This window comes from Eulemur rufifrons, chromosome 15 (assembly GCF_041146395.1).
Source record: "Eulemur rufifrons isolate Redbay chromosome 15, OSU_ERuf_1, whole genome shotgun sequence".
Taxonomy (NCBI): domain Eukaryota; kingdom Metazoa; phylum Chordata; class Mammalia; order Primates; family Lemuridae; genus Eulemur; species Eulemur rufifrons.
The window spans coordinates 19967165-19988700 of record NC_090997.1 but is presented as its reverse complement, the minus strand read 5'-3'; the positions used below and the strand labels follow the sequence as shown (position 1 = coordinate 19988700).

General features: G+C 42.5%; 1 protein-coding gene across 1 annotated transcript; it reads right to left on the bottom strand.

Annotated features, from left to right (window-relative positions):
* Positions 1 to 17683: 17683 nt before the first annotated feature.
* Positions 17684 to 20913, bottom strand: IL17A (interleukin 17A). Its single transcript, XM_069488632.1, has 3 exons — positions 20887 to 20913; positions 19195 to 19391; positions 17684 to 17921 (listed from the first exon to the last, which is right to left on the bottom strand). The coding sequence occupies exons 1-3, from the start codon at positions 20911 to 20913 to the stop codon at positions 17684 to 17686; spliced, it is 462 nt and encodes a 153-aa protein (XP_069344733.1).
* Positions 20914 to 21536: the final 623 nt, after the last annotated feature.

The following is a 21536-nucleotide window of genomic DNA, read 5'->3' as shown; positions in this document are numbered from 1 at the left end:
ATTGGAGGAGCTCTCTCTGGTTGTGCTTAACTCACCCATGTTTTTATTCAAGGTGAGAATTTCTACTTCCCTGCAATGAAGAAAGAGCATATTTTTTTCTATCTTTTTACTGTCTGGGTCTGAGAACAGGGTTATTATATTATTGTGATGAACATCACTATGGTGAGCCATCAATTAATCAAGAAGTCTGTAGACAGTTTGGTTAACCACATAGCTTGCTGAGACACAAGGTCGACCAAGGTGAGAGACATGGGGGTTTGCGGGAGTCAACTTGGACATAACACAGAGATAGAGTCTGGGTTATGTGGGACAGTAAAGAGTTTCATGAATACTTAACAGCATCTATTCAAGGGCAAAAAGGTGAAACCAGATACTGTACTATGTGCTTCTCCTGTTGCTGCAGAAACTTTGGCATATAATCTGAAACCCTTGGTTAAAGAAATATTAAATTAATGCTAAAGCCCAGTTGTTGATACTGCACTTTCTGATAGGAAAAGTATATATAATTTATGACATAGACTGTACTCTGCAAATATTTTTCTTTTTCTTCTCTGGAACTTGCCTTTGGGCAAAATCATATGCTCATCACTGATACAGTGAAATGGTAGACTGACTATATGGTTCAAATATAAACATAATTTTTTTTAACACAGGGCTTTTGCTAAAATTTCGGCAGCAGGTAGTTTGAAGTATTCTCTAGCAATTGGCTTCTTTTGCTGTAGCATTATGTCTTTAAGCTTTATTTCATGCTATGTGTCAGTGGTTTGTACTTTTTTATTATTAAATAACACTCCATTGTATGGGTATGCTAAAATTTATTTGTTCATGCACCAGTTGATGAGCATTTATTTTAAAAACTTTAATTGGCATTTATTTGTGATTCATCCAATTCAATAAAATAGAATGAGTGTTCTGATGAGCTGAGCAGAAGAGTGGGCTTTCTAGGCAGAAAAGGGCTAAAGAAAACAGAAACAGAGAACAAAATTAGATTGGTCATTTCAGAGTTACTCTCCTTATAGGTTTAAAACAGAGGGGACTTCCTTATGACATTGGCTCAGGCTGACTGGACTCTCCTTTTTTTGTTAGGAAATCTGGCCCATTTATAAGTTCAGCTTGATCATGTGGCACTTAGCACGTGTGACTCCATTCTGGTTTGGACTGGTCTGCTGGGGCCTAGTGCTGGAGGCGAGTCCAAAACAACGGCCTTCCACAAACTTTGTTTAATAGACAGTATCCCTTTGCATTTTTGCCAGAAATGTGTGAGGGTTCCAGTTGCTTCCACATTTTTGCCAAAATTTGGTAAGATCAGTTTTTAAAGTTTCGTTACTTTGGTGGGTGTTTAAAGGTATCTCACTATATGGATTTAAGCATTTGTGACACTGAAGAGCTCTGTTCCTTCATTTAGGGGCTGGGCTTGGGGCCTGCATGCCTAAGCGGCTGATCCTGTGTCCTAGCAGGTCCATCTTAGATGATGCCTTTATCAGAAAAGTTGACTTTTCACCTGTCTTTTTCTGTCACCTTGTCCTGATCTTGTGAGCGTACCTATTAGCCTCTCGTCACAGAACATATGGTACCATGTCACGTGTCCTTTATGGGTAATCTGGTTCCAGTTTTATCCTTCTTTAATAGCAAGCCTCCCTTTTGCCTTCTTCTCCTCTCCTGGTGCATTGGCGTTCATCTTCATTCTGAACCCACCCCAGCTGATACCGCGTTTCCCTGGCTTTCATACTCATGCCACAGTCACTCGATCACAGTCCTGTACTGGAAACTTCAGATCCTTCCCATTCTCCTACTGATTTGGTGCTATTCACAGTGCCCAGTGGTTCTGGCTGATCTGCTTCATTTTTAACAAACATCTTGGGATAGAGGCCTAAACAGTAGAGTCCTGGACAGTTGAAGCCACGTACTAGGATTGAAAGTAGCTTTGACTGCTATGTTTATACAGATGACAGCGGAAGCCACAGATTCGGGGAGCATGTCCACATTTAGGGATGAAGACAAAGAAGTGAAACCAATGTAGAGATAGAAAAAATGAATAGGGAGATGGGGTGGAATGTTGGTGTCACAGAAATCAAAGAAAAAGAGAGTTTTAGGAAGGAGAGGTGTTCAACAAGGTTAATGTCACGCAGAGGTTTAGAAGAAGAAAACTGAGAAGATACCACTAAATTTGAAATTGGGAGGTTATGTGAGGCTTTGGAAAGTGCAGTTTCAGCAAAGCAATAGAGACAGAAACCAGAATGCCCAGAAACAGGCAATGAGAAAGTGGAGGAAAAATCTTTATTTTTCTTTCTTTTTTTTTTTTTTGTCTGACCTTTCAGTGTACAGATGTGTCTTTCAATAAGTGTGGCTGACATAAACCTCCACCAAAACCATCCTGTGCTCCTTCCAGCAGGGTAAGACGGGAATATCTCTCTGTGCATTTGATCCCCCTGCCTTTGCCTGAGGAATCTTACTTTCCTGAACTTTCTCCTGTATCTTCAACCTCTGACCATTTCCTCCCAGTTTATGAACATGCGCAAAGCATTTCAGTTTTCGAGAGACAAATCCAAACGTCTACATATAAGTAATAAGTTCCTGTGGCTATTACTCTATCGCCTTCCTTTTTATAGCCAAGCCACTTGGAAAGAGCCTTTTCTTGTGTCTTCCACTTCCCGCTCTTCCATTAGTGCCTCGGTCCATTCTCATCTGATTTTTGCCTTGGTAGAGTGGCCTTCGGAGTGGTAGCTCCAAAGAACTCCCTGTAGGGCTCAATGCTTTGCTTTGTCATAGCTAACAGATGCTTTTCAGGTTACAGCTTATGTGACATTTCTTGGCATTCGATTCAGCTGACCATTTCCTCCTTCTTTAAGTTCTCTATTCCATTGGCATCTCTTCCAGTTTTTCTTTGCACACCTTTGGTTGCTCTTTCTTTCATGGGCTCTTGTCTTCCTTTTGATCCTTGCACATGAGAGTTGTGCAGGGTTCAGTCTTAAGCTGTCAGATCCTTTCACTCTGTAACTTCATTTGAGGAGCTGCCAATGAACTCATGGCTTCTGATAATTGCTCACATGTCCATGCCATGCTTTGGATCCCACCTGCTTTTGCCTGAGGGACTTTATTCTCCTAAGATCCTCAAGGTCAGACCTCTGCTGAGCTTCAGGCTCATTTCTCCATTTCCTTGTTAGACATCTCCACTTGGGTATCCCACAGATACCTCAAAATCAACATATGCAAAGTTAACTACTTCCACTGGCCCCTGACCTATTATTGTTCTTTCTTCCATTCCTTATCTTATTGAAGGACATTGCCATCTACCCCGTTGACCAGAATCTTGGAGCCATCCTTGCCTCTTTCCACTCCTGCTTCCTTCTTCCCGACCACCCTATCAAGTCCTGTTGATTTTTTTTTTTTTTTTGAGACAGGGTCTTGCTCTGTCACCCAGGCTGGAGTGCAGTGGTGTGATCATAGCTCATTGCAGCCTAGAGCTCCTGGGCTCAAGAGATTTTTCCCACCTCAGCCTCCCAAGTAGCTGGGACTACATGTGCACACCACTGTGCCTGGCTAATGTTTAGTAGAGGTGGGGTCTTTCTATGTTGCCCAGGCTGGTCTCAAACTCCAGCCTCAAGTGATCCTCCTACCTTGGCCTCTCAAAGTGCTGCATTTACAGGTATGAGCCACCATGCCTTGCCAAGTCCTATTGATTTTATTCTTTTTTTTTTCTTTTGAGACAGGGTCTTGGCTCTGTTGCTCTGGGTAGAGTGCAGTGGCATCATCATGGCTCACTGCAACCTCAAACTCCTGGGCTCAAGTGATCCTCCTGCCTTAGCATCCCAGATAGCTGGGACTACAGGCACACGCCACCATGCCTGGCTGATTTTTCTTTTTTCTTTTTGTTTTTTTTTTTAGCAGAGATGGGGTCTTGCTTTTGCTCAGGCTGGTCTTGAACTCCTGAACTCAAGTGATCTTCCCGCCTCAGCCTCCCAGAGTGCTAGGATTACAGGCTTGAGCCATTGTGCCTGGCTGATTTTATTCTTAGTATTTCTCAAATCCATCCATTTGAGCCATTTCCACTGCCACTACCATACTTCTTACTCTCTCCCTCAGGAAAATCATGTCTCTTCAATTATTTCCTCATGTTGAGAACACCATACATTTATCCCATTTAATTTCATTCTTCAAACATATTCACAACTACCTGTTACATGCAAGTTACTATTACAGGGGGTGTTAGGTTGGACAGCTTAGTTGGTGCTCATGGCATGATGGGGGAAGATAACTCACGCAGAGATGTGGATATAAAAAAGCAACAAAAGTTTATTTTACCTTCCTAAGGGAGAGAGAGAGAATGAGAGAGTGAAAGAGAGAAAGGAAAGGGCGGTGGGAAGAGAGCAGGGAGATGGCATGGCACCCCAAAGAAAGAGAAGGGAGATGCCAGCAGTGAGGCCAAGTGGCTCCCTGATTTTAAGGGGGATGAAGAGAAAAAAAATAGTGATGGCTGTCAGTTAATAACAAAAGCAGCAGCAGGATGTCAAAGTCCAAGAGTTAATTTCCTGCCTTTCCTTGGAGAAGGGATTATCACAGGAGATGTGACTCTGCCCTTAAGAGATGGTTGAGGCCTGGAACTCATTTTCCTGCTGTTTACCCAGGAACTCTGTAAAAGCAGATTCTCAAAAAACAATTTTGAAAGAGAGAGGTTTACATCTCTTTTCCGTCCATTCAGCTCTTTTCAGAAGTTGTGCAAAACAGAACTCCTGCAGGGTACCTGTGAGTGAGAGAATTGTTCTTTAACTGTTACTGGGGAAATTGTTTTCTTTTTTTTTTAATAGTATCTCATTTATTTATTTACTTATTTTGAGACAGAGTCTCTCTCTGTTGCCCAGGCTAGAGTGCCGTGGCGTCAGCCTAGCTCACAGCAACCTCCAACTTCTGGGCTCAAGCGATCCTCCTATCTCAGCCTCTCGAGTAGCTGGGACTACAGGCATGGGCCACCATGCCCGGCTAATTTTTTCTGTTTTTAGTAGAGACAGGATCTCACTCTTGCTCAGGCTGGTCTCAAACTCCTGAGCTCAAGCAATCCTCCTGCCTTGGCCTCCCAGAGTGTTAGGATTATAGGCATGAGCCTCCCCCCGGCCACTGGGAAAATTGTAGGATTAGAAATTTTCCTGTTATTTCTTGCAAGGCTGCCTCTTTCAGGAGGTGGTATCAGCTTCTCATCAAATGTTTTATTCTATTTTGAATATTTCCTCTTGACTGCTTCCTCACTAAACCACACATTAGGAGTCTAAACTTCAACCCACCTTTCTTCATTCCCACCTCATCCTACACCCCAAATGGGCCACTCTTCCCATTAAAAAATTCACCATTCTCCAGGCTGGATTGGAATCAGATACATCAATTAGGAGATGATTAAATTAATTTAGTATTGATGAGGTTCATGTGGAATGGAAAAATCAATAGTGTGAACTAAAATAAAATCTTAAGGCTCCCCCCCACCGGCTGACTGAATGGACCCCTCTTGGCCAAGGGGATACCCTAACACTAAATTGCCTGCCATGAGGAGGGAAGTCAGACATGCTTCATCTTGCCCCCCTCCCTTCTTGGAGATATTCTTTGTAACCCATTAACAGGCCTAAGGGTATGCAAGACAAACCTGCAGGTCCTCAATTTAAACAACAAATACATGTGTCTCTGATTAACAGAGCTCCTTATCTTAAAACATTCCAAGCCTTTAGACAAAGCTTCATGTCTTTAATCATTACAAGTCAAAAGATCTTTAAAACGCCCCCTATATCCTGTAAGCCCTTGCTTCAAGATGGCCCACCTTTTCGGGCCAAACCAATGTATGCCTTCCACATATTGATTTATGACTTTGCCTATAATCTTGGTCTCCCTGAAATGTATAAAACCAAACTGTAACCAAGCCACAGCGAGTCCACTTGCTCAAGGATTCTTGGGTGTGGCTCTGGGACTTGGTCCTCAAATTTGGCTCAGAATAAATGTCTTTAAAATTATTTTACAGAGTTTGGCTTATTTTCTGTTGACAATAGTTATTGGTGACTAGATATCAGAGTTGACTACTCCAACTGCTGCAATCTCTGACCCCATCCCTGCTAAACCCTATAGTCAGTTTAAGGTCCTCTGTCCTCGTGTTCTTATTTTCCTTCTCACTCCATGTAAATCCCATGGCCAATCATTACAATCACTCATTTTGACCGTGCTCTCAGCCCTTTGCCTCTTTCAGTCACTCTTTTGGCACAAGACTTGGTCATAGTCAACTGGTAAAATCCCAACCCCAGTTAAATTCAAGTCTCTACTTGCTCTGTGCTTAAACCTGCACTACTGAGTGTAACTGGAGAAAAACATACAACCCTGCCGACCAAGCTCACTTTAAATGTATGACCACTAACCTCAGCTGGGTCCAAAATGCTACCCACACGTCCATGTGCTCTCTCACTCTTCCACATGACTATTTGATGTTTTCTCTAACTTCCTTGTGCCAGTTATCAATATATTGCCTCTTATTTCCAAATCTGCCTGATAGATATACTCCTCAAATCTCCAATACCTCCTCCACCATCTTCACACTCAATAGATAACTAGATGACCTTGCTTCTTAGTTTATGCAGAAAATAAAAGCAACCAGAAGAGAACTTCTGGAAGTCTTATACATTTACCCACCTTCCAGGATCTGCTTACTTTCCTCTAACTCTCAATGACCTGACTGTACTCCCAGCTAAGGATGACTCCTTCATTTGTTCACTCCCATCCCCTCACCCCTACTCAATTTCATTGCTCCAGAATTTTTCCCTACAAAGATGTCTTTGTGATTCTTGCTTAATTCACATTGCCATAGATTTTTCCAGTATGGTAGTGCTACTTTGCAACATGCAATTCACTGAATATACTTTAAAGTAGTATTATAATATATCCTTAGATGATGCCATTATGACCAATGCTGCCTTATTTCTGAATCAATTATGTTGTTCACTTTTTTAATTAAAAAGTAAGATAATTATGGCTTCTTTGTTACCTAATTGTGTCTCCCCAAAGTAATAGTTGTAATGAATTTTTATACAAAGGTACATGATCTGAATCTAAGATGGATTTCAGTTGAACATTTAGAATTTCTTGCTCTTGGGGGTAATGAATTACTGGATTGTGATATTTCTATATTTGAAGTTCTTAAAAAATAGGCTTGTTAGTATTTTTGCTCACGCGTACAATCACTTTCTCTAATCTATTGGCAGAGAAATGGACTGGGAGACTGTTCAAACTCTTCCAAGATAATGATTTCATAATTATCCTTGCAATTATCTAGTAAGAGTCACCTAAGACACTGGGCAGGTAGAGGTGAATGAGCCAGCCTTCCTACCTTTGTCTTCCCAGTAATTAACATAGGACCAATGATGAGGGTCTCTTCAATAAATGTTTATCATGGGATCTTTATTACCATCATCATCACCATCACCATCACCTATATTTGACACACATACGGGTATGTGCAAATCACTGTGATTGTTACTCCTTTCAGGAACTCATGAGAGAAACCTAGCTGTGGTGTTCCGGCATGAGGCATATGAGGTACAGGTCACCTTTGATCTGAGTCTTTTACGGCTGCTTGCTTTTAACCACAGACGTTTATCAACTTCCCCTGCATTACCAAGAATGAGCTTCATGCTTTGAGAACCAACTTTGTCAACTCTGCCCTAAATGACACACCTGGCAAGAGTGGGTGCCCGATGATGTGAGGACGTGTGGGGATAAGCAGCTGCCCTTGAAGTCGCCAGGCCTCTCTTCTTAGTGCTTAGCACTGTCCTTCCTGATTTGCTCTTTTTGTGACAGGCTCTGAGTTTCCGAGTTGGATTCTACATATGTCTTGGCAGTCAAAGAAACAGGAAAAACACATGTTGTGTACCTGTGCTTGTTCTCTCTGTCTTTCTCCCTCCCCCTCACACCTCCAATTCCTTTTCTTATCCCTCTCCCCAGCTACTCTGAAATGTTTCCCAGGCACAGCTCAAATTCCTTTTCCTAGGTGAAGCTCTTCTTCACTCTCCAATCCACCAGTGAAATACTTTTCTTCTGAATGTGTTTGATACCTACAATCTGTACCACCAGCATAGCCTATATCCTGCTGTGACACCCCAATTCTTTCCTTCCACTCCCACTTCCACTTGCACCATGGGACTGTAGGCTCTTTGAGGATAGGAAACTCACCACTGAATTTGGATCTCTCTATAGCCCCTACGATGGTGTTCTACCCAAAAATAAGTGCTCAATGTAATTAAAAAACAAAGCGATTGATCCATATTGCATTCAATGGCTCTGTGGATGACAGTTGTTCCATCTAAGAAAAACAGTCAACTGCATTTGGTCATTTGGCTTTGCTCTGTTGGAGAACAACCAAGAAAAGCTGATCGGTTGGTAAAGCCAGCTGCTCTCTGCCCGTTTGCAGGTCTTCCAGCACCCCTGATGTCCTGATATGCCTGTATTTGGTTCCAGTTCTTGTTGCCTAGGACCACCCATGGGCTTCTCTTATAACTCTCTGTATCCTCACGGCAGCCCCCTACCAAGACACAAGAATGTAAGAGGCCTGAGACTTGGATCCCAAGGACTGAAGCTCCTGTACCTGTGTACGGAAGAGTTCTGTTGTTTTTGCTGCCAAATGCAAAGCATGAAGCTTGAAGTGTGAGAGTAGGAATGAAGAAACAGAAGCACAAGAATGTTTCTCAGAAAAATCTGTCTTTCCCATAGAATGTTCCTGCAGCACAGTCCACTTGAGGTCTTTAGTGACTAAGCCTTGGAACTTACAGGAAGGGGATATGATACGCATGTAGGCCCCTTTTAGCCTTGATCTATTTAGCTCAGAGTACTGTAGACTGTGAATGAGAAAATAGAAAGAAATAGTTATTGAGCTATTTCTCTTTGGAAAGCACTGGTTTAGAGCTTGCTAAGCGCATCTGAATGGGTTCAGTTGACTAATGGGGTGATTGAGGCCAGAGAGCTTAAACAACTTAGTCAGACTCACAGAGCTAAATCACAGATGGAGCTAAGATTTAAACCCAACAGCCAGAACTGTTTTGTCCTTTAAGCCCCAGGGCACAGTGTTCAGGGTTTATAAGCTTTTCTAGGGCCTGAAATATGTTTGAGAAGCGGAAAAAGGAATTAATTGGCTCCAAAATGCCAAAGGAAGCCAACAAAATAAAAATGAAATTAAATTATGTGCTTTTACATAATTGAATATCATGTTAGTCAGCTGCCATTAATTCAGCTGAAATAATTATAGGTAAGTGACACTTCTGTTGGATGTGGACGCATTTTTATGGTTGGATCTAATGTGTATGGGCCTTCAAAAGAGCGCCTAAGGCTTTGGAAAGTTGTAAAACAGACCTGGCTATGTGCCTCTACCTCTGGAGAAGCTGCGTCTTTTGCTCTCCTTGGAAAACTTCTATCACAGACTAGCCGGAAGAAGGCGGAAAAGGAGGAGGAAGAGGTGAAGGAGGAGGAGGAGGAGGAATAGCAGGCATCATCTTCTCTAGAGAGATGGCCTTATGTTTCCTTTTCACTGCCCTAAGGACCCAGTATAAAAACGTACACAGATTAAGCATCCAATCGATACTTGAAAGAAGGAGAAAACTCTTCAAATTAGCAAAAAATATTGAATTTCCCAGTTCTTCCCACCAGTGTTTGATTAGGGCTGGCTATAGGGCAGCAGCTGTGAGGCAGGCTGACCTCCAAATGGGACACAAATCCAAGTCGAAAAGAGTGGAAGGGTCCTGGCAGCAGCCGAAGAAACTCACTCCAGCAACAAGACCCAAAGTGGGGCAGAAAATGACTTAGCCGCCTCTCAGTTTGATCATGTTCTCCCTGTCTGTGCTCCACCACTGTGCCAGTGGTGAATCAGGATTCCCTGTTGGCTACTTTATACCTAGGACAGCCAATTGCCTAGCGGATATAAAAAAATAAATCACATTTATTGAGCATTTCCTACACCCCTGGCCCTATCACCATGCTAGCAGCATAATGAACGTTATCTCATTTAATTCTCAATACCAACTTACAGGTTATTTCTATTGTTATCCTTATATTCAAATATGAAACTGAGGTGTAGAGACACAAGGAATTTGCTGAAAGTCACAAAATCATGAAAGCTGAGGCCAGATTTGGTCAGGGCTCTTGAATATGAGTCTATGCTATTCACTACCTGCTTTGCTGCGTCTGGTTTTTGGCGAGTTAGAAAAGGCGTCCTTGCTCTGCTTGTTGCTGGTACCTGTGTTTCCTGCTGTGAGAGCAATTCTTTCGGGATATTAGAGATCCACTCTGGAAATGGAAATGTGGGAGGAGGGGTGACACAGTCATGTACATCATCACATCTTTGTAGAGTTCAGACACCCTCCTGCGAGGCAGCCGAGAAAAGGACGCAGAGAGAATAGAAAGCTAGATTTGTTGAGAAGAAGGACATAAAGGGATGCTTTTGGACTGTAGGAAGAGCTTTCATTTGTCTCACAGTTTTGTAAACTAGTTTGAATTTTAAGTATTTTTCCAATTGCTCCCTAAATCATTGAATCCATGCTAAAAACTTCAACATTTTGAAGTTTACACATCTTCATCCCAAGTTCTTCCCTCCCAGAAGTGGCCGACAGGTGCCTTTTAGACCTCATGTCTTGATGTATTGGCCCTTTGGAAATATGGTCACAGTTAGCAGAGGGAACTGCAGGTGGCAGCCTGTTGACAAAGTGCTGGGGAAAGGGATCTTTAAATGGGCCAAGGGAAGCCAGATTGCATCTCATTCACAATTTTCTCCAGGGCGGGCCAGCTGCAGTCTATACGACAGGGAATTCTTGGTGGACGCTTTGAGAATCTTTCAGAGCTCAAGCCACTGATACTTAGGGACTACATTTTGAACATTTAAAATGGTTTCATAATTTTTATAATATGCTATGACAAGTTTTATTTACAGAGTTTTGTCTTTCTCCTTATATGTTTTAAATTATTTTGTTATGATAACTTTCTGTAAGTATAATTACTGGGTCAAAGATCATGAACATTTTTAAGACTCTTGAATTAAATTATAAAATTGCTTTTCAGTGTTGTACTCATTTACATTTATTAGCAGTGAATAATTGATCAATTTAGCACATTCTTGCCAACATTTTCTATAGCAAAAAAAAAGTTTTGCTAATTTGATAGGCACAGAATTGCTTACTATCAATCTATTTGATTATTAGTGATAGTAAATATTTCTCCATGTGCTTCTAAGACATTTTGATGTCTTATATCATGTAAATTGTCAGTTTATATTTTCTGTCCTTTTAGCAGATGCTCTTAATGTTTGTCTTGTAAATTATCATGAGCTTTTCATATTCATTCATTCATTGCTTCAACACATATTTATTGAACACCTGTCATGTACCAGACATAGTTCTAAGCCCTGGGGATAGAGGATTGAGCAAAGCAGACAAAAATTCCTGCCTGCACAGAGCTTTCATTCTAGTGGGGAGAGACAGACAAAAACAGAAAAAGTAAGTTAAATAGTATATTAGAAGGAGGTGAACGCTACAGAGAAAAATAAACTGGGGAAGTTGGAGGGGGAGTGCCAGGGGGGCCAGAAGTGGCTTCACTGAGAAGGTGAAATTTGCACAAAGGAAGGGAGGGAGTTGTTCATCAGGCTGACAGTGGAAGGGTGTACCAGGCAGAGGGAACAGCAAGGACGAAAGCTCTGAGGTGGAAATGTGTCTAGTATTCAGGTTACTAGCCTAAATATTAACCGCTTGCAGTATCTGTGATAAATATTTTTTCAATTTGTTGTTGCCTTTCAGTGTAATGCTTACTACACAGAAGATTTACAGTTTTGTGTAGTTGAGTCTATCACTCTTTTCCTTTGTGGTTTCTTCCACACCTTTTGCAAACTTTTAGTTTTGAAATGTACCCAAAATGCAAAAGAATAAATAAAATGTATGTGTACAATTTAAACAATTACAAAAACCCACAAAAGCAAACCTAAACACCCGAGACAACAATACCCACGTTAAGAAGTGGAATGTTGCCAGGACCTTGAAGCCCTGCTGTTCCTTCCCTCTCCTTCTTTTCCCTCCAGGAGGAACCATGACCCTGACTTTTGTGTCCATCTTTCTTTGCTTTTATTTATAGTTGTATCACCTCTATGTTTGCATCCTTAAATGATATGATGCTTAGTTTTGAAAATCCCCGAAGTGGACAAACGCAAACCCAGCTGATGAGGAGAAGGCAACATTCCTGCTATTAGAGGAGGCTCCCAGGAGCCGAGTTGAATCCTTTATCGTGGTCATAGTCTGGCTTCAGTTTTTCAGGGATTTTATAAAAGCACCTTTGAGGGAGGTCATGAGTGAGATTTGAGAAACCCGGAGGGCTGTCGGGTAGGGCCAGTGAAGCAGAGCTGGCCAGCTGCCTGCCCCCAGAAACCAGAGCAGAGTTGTGTTTGGGATGCATCTGCTCATCCAGGGACCTCAATTCCCAGCACCTCTACATCCATGAGATGAAAAGGATACTGGGGGCCAGGCACGGTGGCTCATGCCTGTAATCTAGCACTCTGGGAGGCCGAGGCAGGAGGATCACTTGAAGTCAAGAGTTCAAGACCAGTGTGAGCAAGAGCGAGACCCTGTCTCTACTAAAAATAGAAAAAATTAGCTGAGTGTGGTTGCCGAGCCTATAATCCCAGCTACTCGGTAGGCTGAGGCAGGAGGATCGCTTAAGCCCAGGAGTCTGAGGTTGCTGTGAGCTAGGCTGATGCCACGGCACTCTAGCCTGGGCAACAGAGTGAGACTCTGTTTCAAAAAAAAAAAAAAAAAAAAAAATGGAGACTGGGCTCCTGAATCCCCAAATAGAGGAGACATGCTCACTGAGTAGGAATACCTCACTTGAATTATTATGTGAGTGAGAAATAAACTGCGGTTCCAGTCCGTTCTTTAGCTTTTTAGCCTACCTCAGCTGACACTGCAGGTTTTTGCTGTCTAGCAGAACTAAGGTCAGGGTGAGCAGGCTACTCTGTATTTTCTGTTTCTGAGCCTTCCCTACTTAATCTCCAGTTTTCAAAGGTAGGTAGGTCAAAACAGACACCCTGGTGGGGGAAATGTATCCCTTAAACTAATCCAGGCAGCGGGGCAAGGAGGACAAATAAGTACCTAGGATAAGCTTACTTGGCCATTCTGTCCTCAGATTCCAAAGACAGTTTGGTGACAGTGAGGACATTGGTGATAACAGTCCTCAACACGTCTGTCCCTTGAGTCACATGGCTCCACTCTGGACTGGGCACCCACTACTCTGGGGCACAGCTGTCATCCTGGGATCCCCGCTGCCCTCCTGGCAGGAAGTTCCTTAGCCTCTTTCCTGTGCTGATTCTATTTCCCATAATCTGTACCTTCCTATGTCTTGGTTTCCTCTCCTGAGAATGGAGCACATCCTCAAGTTATTTGAGATCTTGTCTGTCTGGAAATGTCTTTTTTCTTCCTTCATAGTACAGTCACCTTCAAATTGTCTACTTGTCAAAGCCAATAATGGAGCAAACACGTTTGATTTTGCTCCACGAGCGCTGAGGAATTTAGTGTCTTTCTACTTCTGTCTCTCCCTTCCACTGCCAGTTTTTTGCTTGTTTTACTGAATCCTGGATTACAGACCTAGATGATGATGCTTGTTGTTATTTCTGACCTATACTTCAGATAGTCTTTTTAAAAAATCATTTATTTTGAATTTGGAGTTCATTTAAAAAATTTATAACCATTATTTAGGCATGATTCAATGCACACCTACTTTCAGTGCTCACAGAGGGTCCCTGACTGCCCCTTCTTAAATTCTTAGCTTTGAGTCATCTCTCAGGCAGAGTGTCTCTCTGTATACTGTTTTTGCCAAAAAGGCTGCCTACTAGCACTTTCCAGGTCCTCACATACTTGAGAAAGTTTTTCTGTTGACTTCATAGAATGTTACTTGGTTGAGGATTTTTGGCTTAATCATTTATTCTTTTGTTTAATAAATATTTGTTAAGCATGTATATGTGTGAAACACTTCTATTTTCTTAAGGTATTAGGGTTGTCCATAGAAACAGAACCAATAGTAGATCTATATGTGTATGTGTATATACATACAGGTATGTGTGGAGAGACACACACACACATACATACACACACACATTCACACACACACAGACACAGGAAGACAGATGTCCTAGCTCCAGAAGAGAGAGAGAGAGTGTGCCCAAATTCGCCTTTCTTCTGCCTTTTTTTCCTGTCTGGGCCCTCAGCCGATTGAATGGTGCTTGTCCACGTTGTGTGTTGGTGGATCTTTCTTACTCAGTCCATTGATGCAAATGAAAACACCCTCACAGATATACCCAGAAATAATGCTTTACTAGTTGTTTGGGTATCCCTTAATCCAGTCAAACTGACACCGAAAATTAACCATCACAGTTAAGTAGAATTTTTTTGAACTGTTACATACATACAGAAAAATGCACAACACATAAGTGTGCAACTCAATAAAATATTATAAATTTGTCACTGGGTGGTTAAGGAAGATTTGCTTGAACAGATGCTTCTGACTTGTACTTTCTCCCCTAGAGTGTTTTGAAGATTTTACTCCATTACTGCCCAGTGGTTGATGGGGAAAAGTCTGATGTCAATAAAATTTTGGTTTTTGATTTGGTATTTTATATGTTCTTCCTGGATATAAATTTTATATGTTCTTTATTCTTAAAATTTAAAAAGATGGTTGAATATATTTGGATATGATTTCTTTTAATTAATTTTGTCTAAACCTAGTTTTCAGATTCACTTTAAAAAAAAATTCCCAACCCAGGAATCTTTTCTCCTATTACAACTTTCCTTATTGTCTCTTTATTCAGGTTTCTCATTTGAAATTTCTGTTGTTCACATATTTTACCTGTGCTCTCTATCTTTTGTATTTAAGATCAATTTACACTTATCATCAATTTATTTCTTCATCTTCATTCTGAGATAGCATCTTGAGTTCATCTTCTCCATCAGTGGTTGGCTGGTCTATGGATGGTTGCCAGAGAGAATACAGCAAGAGGAACCCGGGAGCTTGTTAAGAATAGTTTCTCAAATGCCATCTCCTGATTGATTTTACTCGATCTGATTTTCTTTTTCTTAAGACAAGGTCTGGCTCTGTTGCCCAGGCTGGAGTGCAGTGGCATCATCATAGCTCATTGCAACCTCCAACTCCCCGGCTCAAATGATCCTCCTGCCTCAGCCTCCGGCGTAGCTGGAACTACAGGCCCGCCATGCTCAGCTAATATCTTAATTTTTTGTAGAAACGGGGGTGTGGGGAGTCTCACTATCTTGCCCAGGCGGATCTCGAACTCCTGCCTCAAGCGATCCTCTCGCCTCGGCCTCCCAAAGTGCCTGGCTCCAGGTGGAGTCTTAAGGCCTGAGCAGAGCAGCGGGAGTGAGGCTGCGGGAGCGCAGGGAGCCGCAGGGAGGAGGCGGTGAGGGACTTCGCGGCTGAGGAACAGCGCGACAAGCTCATGGGGCCAAGAACAGCGTGGCGGCCACCACAACTTCGCCACAAGGAAGAGGTGCCATGAGATGGAGCAGGGCCAGACGGCAGAGGGCGCTTTCTATCGCGTTGGACTTCATGCGGTGGGTAGAGGTCGGAGAATGTGCGGAGCCACGGACAGACGTGCGGGACGTGGGGGAATGTCACTCCATGCCCCCAACCCATATCTCTGGATCCCGCTAACACCAGCAGTGCCCTGGACACCTTCCAGACCCGGGCGGGATGGTATGGACGCGGAGGAGGGGCTCATCTGAGGACGTCTGGGAAGCCGCACAGATTTCTAGCACGGATGCTGGGGCGGGTGACAGTGCTACTGGGGAAATGAGAGACAATAGAAGCAAAGCGCATTGTTGGGGGAGGAGGAGCATGGAAGGCAGCTACCTCTCCCTCCCACCCCCAATAAAACCAATCTAGTGGGAAATCATGGTTCAAGACCATGGAGAAATATGTACCCCTGCCCTCCAACAAAAACAAAAACAGGTTTTTCTTTTCACCATCATCATTCAGCGAAAACTGGAAAATGAGCAGCAGTTTTCGGTGAGAAGTTTGAAGGCGTAAAGGCCGTGAGAACCCCCAGCGGCAGCTGCCTGTGGATCTCCTGTGGGGAGATGGTGACAGGGGGCCACGGGAACCCAGATGTACAAGCACAAAATGACTCTGAAAGGGGGCGGCTTGGGGAGCTGAGCCCTGGATTTAAAACTGGGAAAGAGGCAGAGAAAAGCCCTGGGCCTCCGGGTGGGGTCACAGCTCGCTGGAGAATTTCCAGAGGCCCCCAGAAGTAGGGCAAGTCAGCATGCCAGGCCGTGGGGAGAAATGGTTATGACTCGAAACGTGAAACTACTCTGGAGTTGAATGTGATTCAGTTTTTATTTTACTTGGTCTGAAATTTTCTCATGCTTCAAGTGTGTTCGGCCCCATTGGCTCCTCTGTGTGTCCCAGAGCGCACTGGATCAGGCAGAAGCCAGGTCCTAGGAGTGTGGTGTGAGGAAGAGAGAAATGTTCCTCCCTGTGGATCTTCTTCGAAGGGAACCTGGGTCTGGAGGGAGGCTGGACGTCCTAGGCTGAAACAACCTCTCCTTCCAGCACGTCTTGTATTCTTGGGGAGGGTCTCATTTGCCCCATGTGATCTTTAGTAATGACATGCCATTTCTCAGGGCCATTATTTCATTTGCTTAATCCATTTTGGAATGCTTCAGTCCACAGCCTCGGCTAACAGTATGAGAGCTTTGGTTCTCTGTTGTTTTGAAGGCGTGTGACATTGAGAACTTGAACTTGGGTGGTTCCAGGGCATTGTTACTCCAAGGTATGCTTTGTTTTGCTCTATAGAATTTGCATGCTCTTCCCAACTGGAAAGAGCTGAGTTTGCCGAAGTATTTTTAATGAGAAAGAATAAGGAAACAAGTTTTTTTTTTCCAAACTTTATTATTACAGAGGGATTTTACTATAAGGGTTTAACAGAACAGAGAGTTAACCTTGCTGTATGTCTTGTAAAACTTTTAACAATTTATAGAATTTAAGTAAATAAATATGAAACTGGGTTTAGTCTTTCTCTCTTTTCGGCCATGTTATGTACTTCTAAGAGACAAAGAGGAGAAAATACTCTATTCATATGTAGTAAAAACTCAAGAAATTTTCAACTGCCATTCAATCCTATCTAGGAGTTCCCTAGGCAGAACTGATAATTATACTTTTTCACCTTTCCCTAAAGACTTAAGAAACATAAATAGGTCCATAAATAACTCATATAAATATAGGTTTTACATTTTAAATAATAAAATTCCCAAGCGTAGAATCTTGTCTTCTTTAAAAAGAAATACAACATAAGGCAGGTAATTCATTAAAAGGGAATCTTACACTCCCAGGTTATCCCAGGGAGTATTAAGTACATAAATAACTTAAAGCCTTTAGAAAAGCAAACAAGAAGCAAACTGGTATTCATTCTAAGCCTTCCTCCTTGGGGAGTGAGAAAGATAATTCAGATCCCCTCTCTGAACCAAAGTGTTATGTCTGAAACTTCAACTGGATGAACTATTTTAAGAATCCTAGTTAAGTTTGTTCAGCAATGGGGCTGTGTCTTTGAAGTATGAGATTTCCTGAGGGCTGGGTCTGCTCCGTGGAAAGCCTAACTGCTTTGGGGAGCCTCGGATGTGACCCGAAGCTCTTAGGCCACGCGGCGGACGATTGGGGTGACGCAGGTGCACCCCACGTCCACCAGCATCTTCTCCAGCCGGAAGGAGTAGGGGCAGTGCTTAGGCTCCCTGCGCAGAACCAGGATCTCCTGCTGGATGGCGACGGAGTTCATGTGGTAGTCCACCTTCCCCTCAGCATTGACGCAGCCCAGGTGGCGACACCTGGCTTCCCAGATCACTGAGGGATATCTCTCAGGGTCCTCATTGCGGCTGCAAGGGAGACAAAAGCCAGGAGGAGAGTGAGTTCCTGGTGAAGTAGGAAAGGAATCAAACAGGCATAAATAAGGGAGGGAAATTCATAGCGTGACAAATCATAGGCATTGCAAATTCTTTCAGTGATGTTAGCCTGGAGAAGGACTTTGGGGAAAACTTGGATTTTCAAGCACATAAAGTGTTATAGGAAAGAAGACAATGATCAGTTTTTCCCAATTTCTTTGAAGAATGGACAGAATAAGTTAGACTGAGATCACAGAAATGATTTAAGCTCGACACAAAGGGTACTTTCTTAGGGTACGTTTGATAGATGGAAAAAGACCAAGGGAAGAGTAGACTTTGAATCATCTAGGAATAAGACAGCTATTTGTCTGACTTGATGAAGTCTATCTTTGAAAGAGAGAGTGCATCAAAATTTTATCTGACAGCACATTCATGGGACAGAGCCCAGAGCTGAGATGAAGGGCTGGGAACAAAAGTTTACATGTCTCTATAACCTTCTCTTCTCTCTGGCCTTCAGCTGAGTGAATGATTTGCTTTGACTTTTGAATCAATTTAACTCTTCTTAGTAATGGGAAGAGGAGAAGAAATCCTACAGTCAGGTTAATCTGTAGTTTCCATATAACTCAGGCTTATTTGCATAAGTCAGATGATCAAAATACATTTTGTATTTAATCCTTGATGGGGTCTAAATACTAGGTGTACTAAGGACACAGCAAGTACAGGTATGTTGGAGAGATCAAGACTATGTAACTCAAAAAAGGGTGGAAATTCCCAGCATGATACTTTCTCCACTGAGACTCAAGCTACATTTTCCCAGTGCAAATAGGACGACAAGAAAAAAAAAAAAAAAAAAGGCACTAAAACCCTAGTTAATTATTAGTTATTTTCAACAAGTCTTCTCAACTGTAGCTCTGGTTAAGAAAATCCAAGCATTAATCCCCTATGATAAATTTCTTTTTGGGGGGTATAAATAAATATTAGACTTGGGATCTCATAAATATTAGAATAATGATTATCATTACTCTAGTTGTTTTCTGGTGTCAGTGACAATGAGATCTAACAGGATAGGTGTTATGGGGGGGGTGGGAATCTTGTGCTTTGTTGAAGAAATCTATAGAAAGTTTGGGAATCGTCGCTTGTACAATGGCCCTTCCAGGTTTGACTGATGATTCTGAGTGAAAAGAAATCCTCCTCTAGGTGACTTAAATGGCAGTGTGAACCCTGAGAGGGGTGAAGAATAGAGTTTTCATCTGGGGCCCTTACGTACTGGAGAGTCCACGGTGAAGTGGATCGGTTGTAGTAATCAGAGGGCCTTTTGGGATTCGTATTCCGGTTGAGGATGTTCAGATTGACCTTCACAGTCTGGGGGAAGTTCTTGCCCTCAGTATTTGGGCATCCTGGATTTTGTGGGCTTGCTATTCCTGCCATCGTTACAGCCGCCAGACTCAGCAGCAGCAGCAGTGACTGGAACTGAATGGGAAAGAAGAGAGAGGTGAGAGATTGCATTAGTAGGGTTGTTTTTTTTTTTTACTAATTGTGATGATGATGTATTGTTAATCATAAAGAATATATTATGCTCCAGGAAAATCTAATTTTCAGATCAGTTAAATAAAAATCTTGTTAGATGACCAATATAATGTTAAGACCATGGCATTTTTTTTAAACCAGTTTTCAACATTCATAGAAGTCAACAAACTCAGGGAAGACACATTATACATTGGCAGTAATTTTAGTAAAAATGTCAAGTCCTGGCTTGTCGTCAGCCCGTCAACATATGCATCATTCTTGGGTCAATGGGAGAATAATGACCTTGATTTTCTAGTGGAGATGACCCCTGTTCCATTGTTCTCCGTCCTAGCATTCTGTGATACCCTGTTTGAGGTCAAACGTGCACCTTGGAAGAAAGGGCTGTAGAAAATCTATGTGGTCTCAATATAAATGTTAGAAATGCTGTTGGTGCTTCTGGCAAATATCCACCTAGAAACTGGTTCCGATTATATTTCCTTAGGTGTATTTTCTAGTTCTAAATTGAACACATATTGACTCATAATAAAATCAGATTTCTAAAAATATACTCTAAGTTAAATATTTTATCTTTTTTTTCTTTTTTTTTTTTTTGAGACAGAGTCTTGCTTTGTTGCCCTGGCTAGAGTGAGTGCCGTGGCGTCAGCCTAGCTCACAGCAACCTCAAACTCCTGGGCTTAAGCGATCCTACTGCCTCAGCCTCCCGAGTAGCTGGGACTACAGGCATGTGCCACCATGCCCGGCTAATTTTTTCTATATATATTTTAGTTGTCCATATAATTTCTTTCTATTTTTAGTAGAGATGGGGTCTCACTCTTGCTCAGGCTGGTCTCGAACTCCTGACCTTGAGCGATCCACCTGCCTCGGCCTCCCAGAGTGCTAGGATTACAGGCGTGAGCCACCGCGCCCGGCCGAAGTTAAATATTTTAAAACGTAAAACCCACTTATGTGAAAACACAGCTATACATATATATAATTAGAATAAATAGTTTTGACGTACCAAGACTATGGTATAAGATAAAGGTATCAATGGTCACCGCCACAGCTTTCAAATTTTCAAAGATAGCGACCCATTTTAAAGAAAATGGAGTAAAGAAAAATGCCGTGGGAGAATTAGATTAAATCCTTTGTGCTCAGGAAAACAAGCTTTCAATAAACATTCCTTCTTACTGCGCAGCATCACATGACACATTTTGTGTGGTTTAGCCCCGATACAACTGTCTTTCAGTTTTAATCTCATCTTTCAAACTGATGTTTGTCAGTTCTTGAAAATGCTGCACAACGACTTAAGGATTTACTGAAGCTTTCATTTCCCATCCTACATATACAATGTTCTTGGGGCTTCATAGTTAGAATCCAGCCTCTCATGCCCACAGTTGAGAAATCGCGTCTGCTCCGTGTCGACCAGAGCATCGCACGTCAGTGCGGGACTCACCACCAGCGAAGTCCTCCCAGCGGTCATCCTCGCTCCTTGCGATCCCGTGGGGACTGATTGAAGAGTTTGCGCCTGCTGCGAGGTGGACAACGGGTAGCGCTGCCTCCTCTCTTTTTATAGGAATTTGCTCCTCCTGTGGTCACTTACGTTGGTGTGTCAGAGTGGGTTCAGGGGTGACACCATTTCGGTTAAAATTTCCATCCCCAAATGAGGTCAGAGAAGAACCTCCCCTTTGTGACGGGTAATATCTGCTTCTGAAGGAAAATGGGAAGGGCAGAAATTCAAGTTTCTAAAGATCACGTCTTCTCTTCATTCTTCAAGGAACTATTGCTTGTTCGAAGCTGAGCCAAGATGCTTTGCTGTGGGTCAATATCATGTATTTATGAACATACATAAAGCTGCCCATAAGGGCTATACTCTCTTTTAATAGCTTATGGGGAAATAAAAGTTTAACATTAAGGCCGGGCACGGTGGCTCACGCCTGTAATCCTAGCACTCTGGGAGGCCGAGGCGGGTGGATCGCCCGAGGTCAGGAGTTCCAGACCAGCCTGAGCAAGAGCAAGACCCCTGTCTCTACTAAAAATAGAGAGAAATTATCTGGCCAACTAAAATATATATACAGAAAAAATTAGCCAGGCATGGTGGCACAT

Excerpts from the sequence above, each read along its gene's own strand:
- IL17A (XM_069488632.1), bottom strand. The coding sequence starts at position 20,913 with ATGACCGCTGGGAGGACTTCGCTGGTG. Across the intron at positions 19,392-20,886 it reads CTGGGAGGACTTCGCTGGTG|TCACTGCTGCTGCTGCTGAG; the intron begins GTGAGTCCCGCA and ends ATTCAGTTCCAG. Across the intron at positions 17,922-19,194 it reads ACTTCACCGTGGACTCTCCA|CCGCAATGAGGACCCTGAGA; the intron begins GTACGTAAGGGC and ends TCTCCCTTGCAG.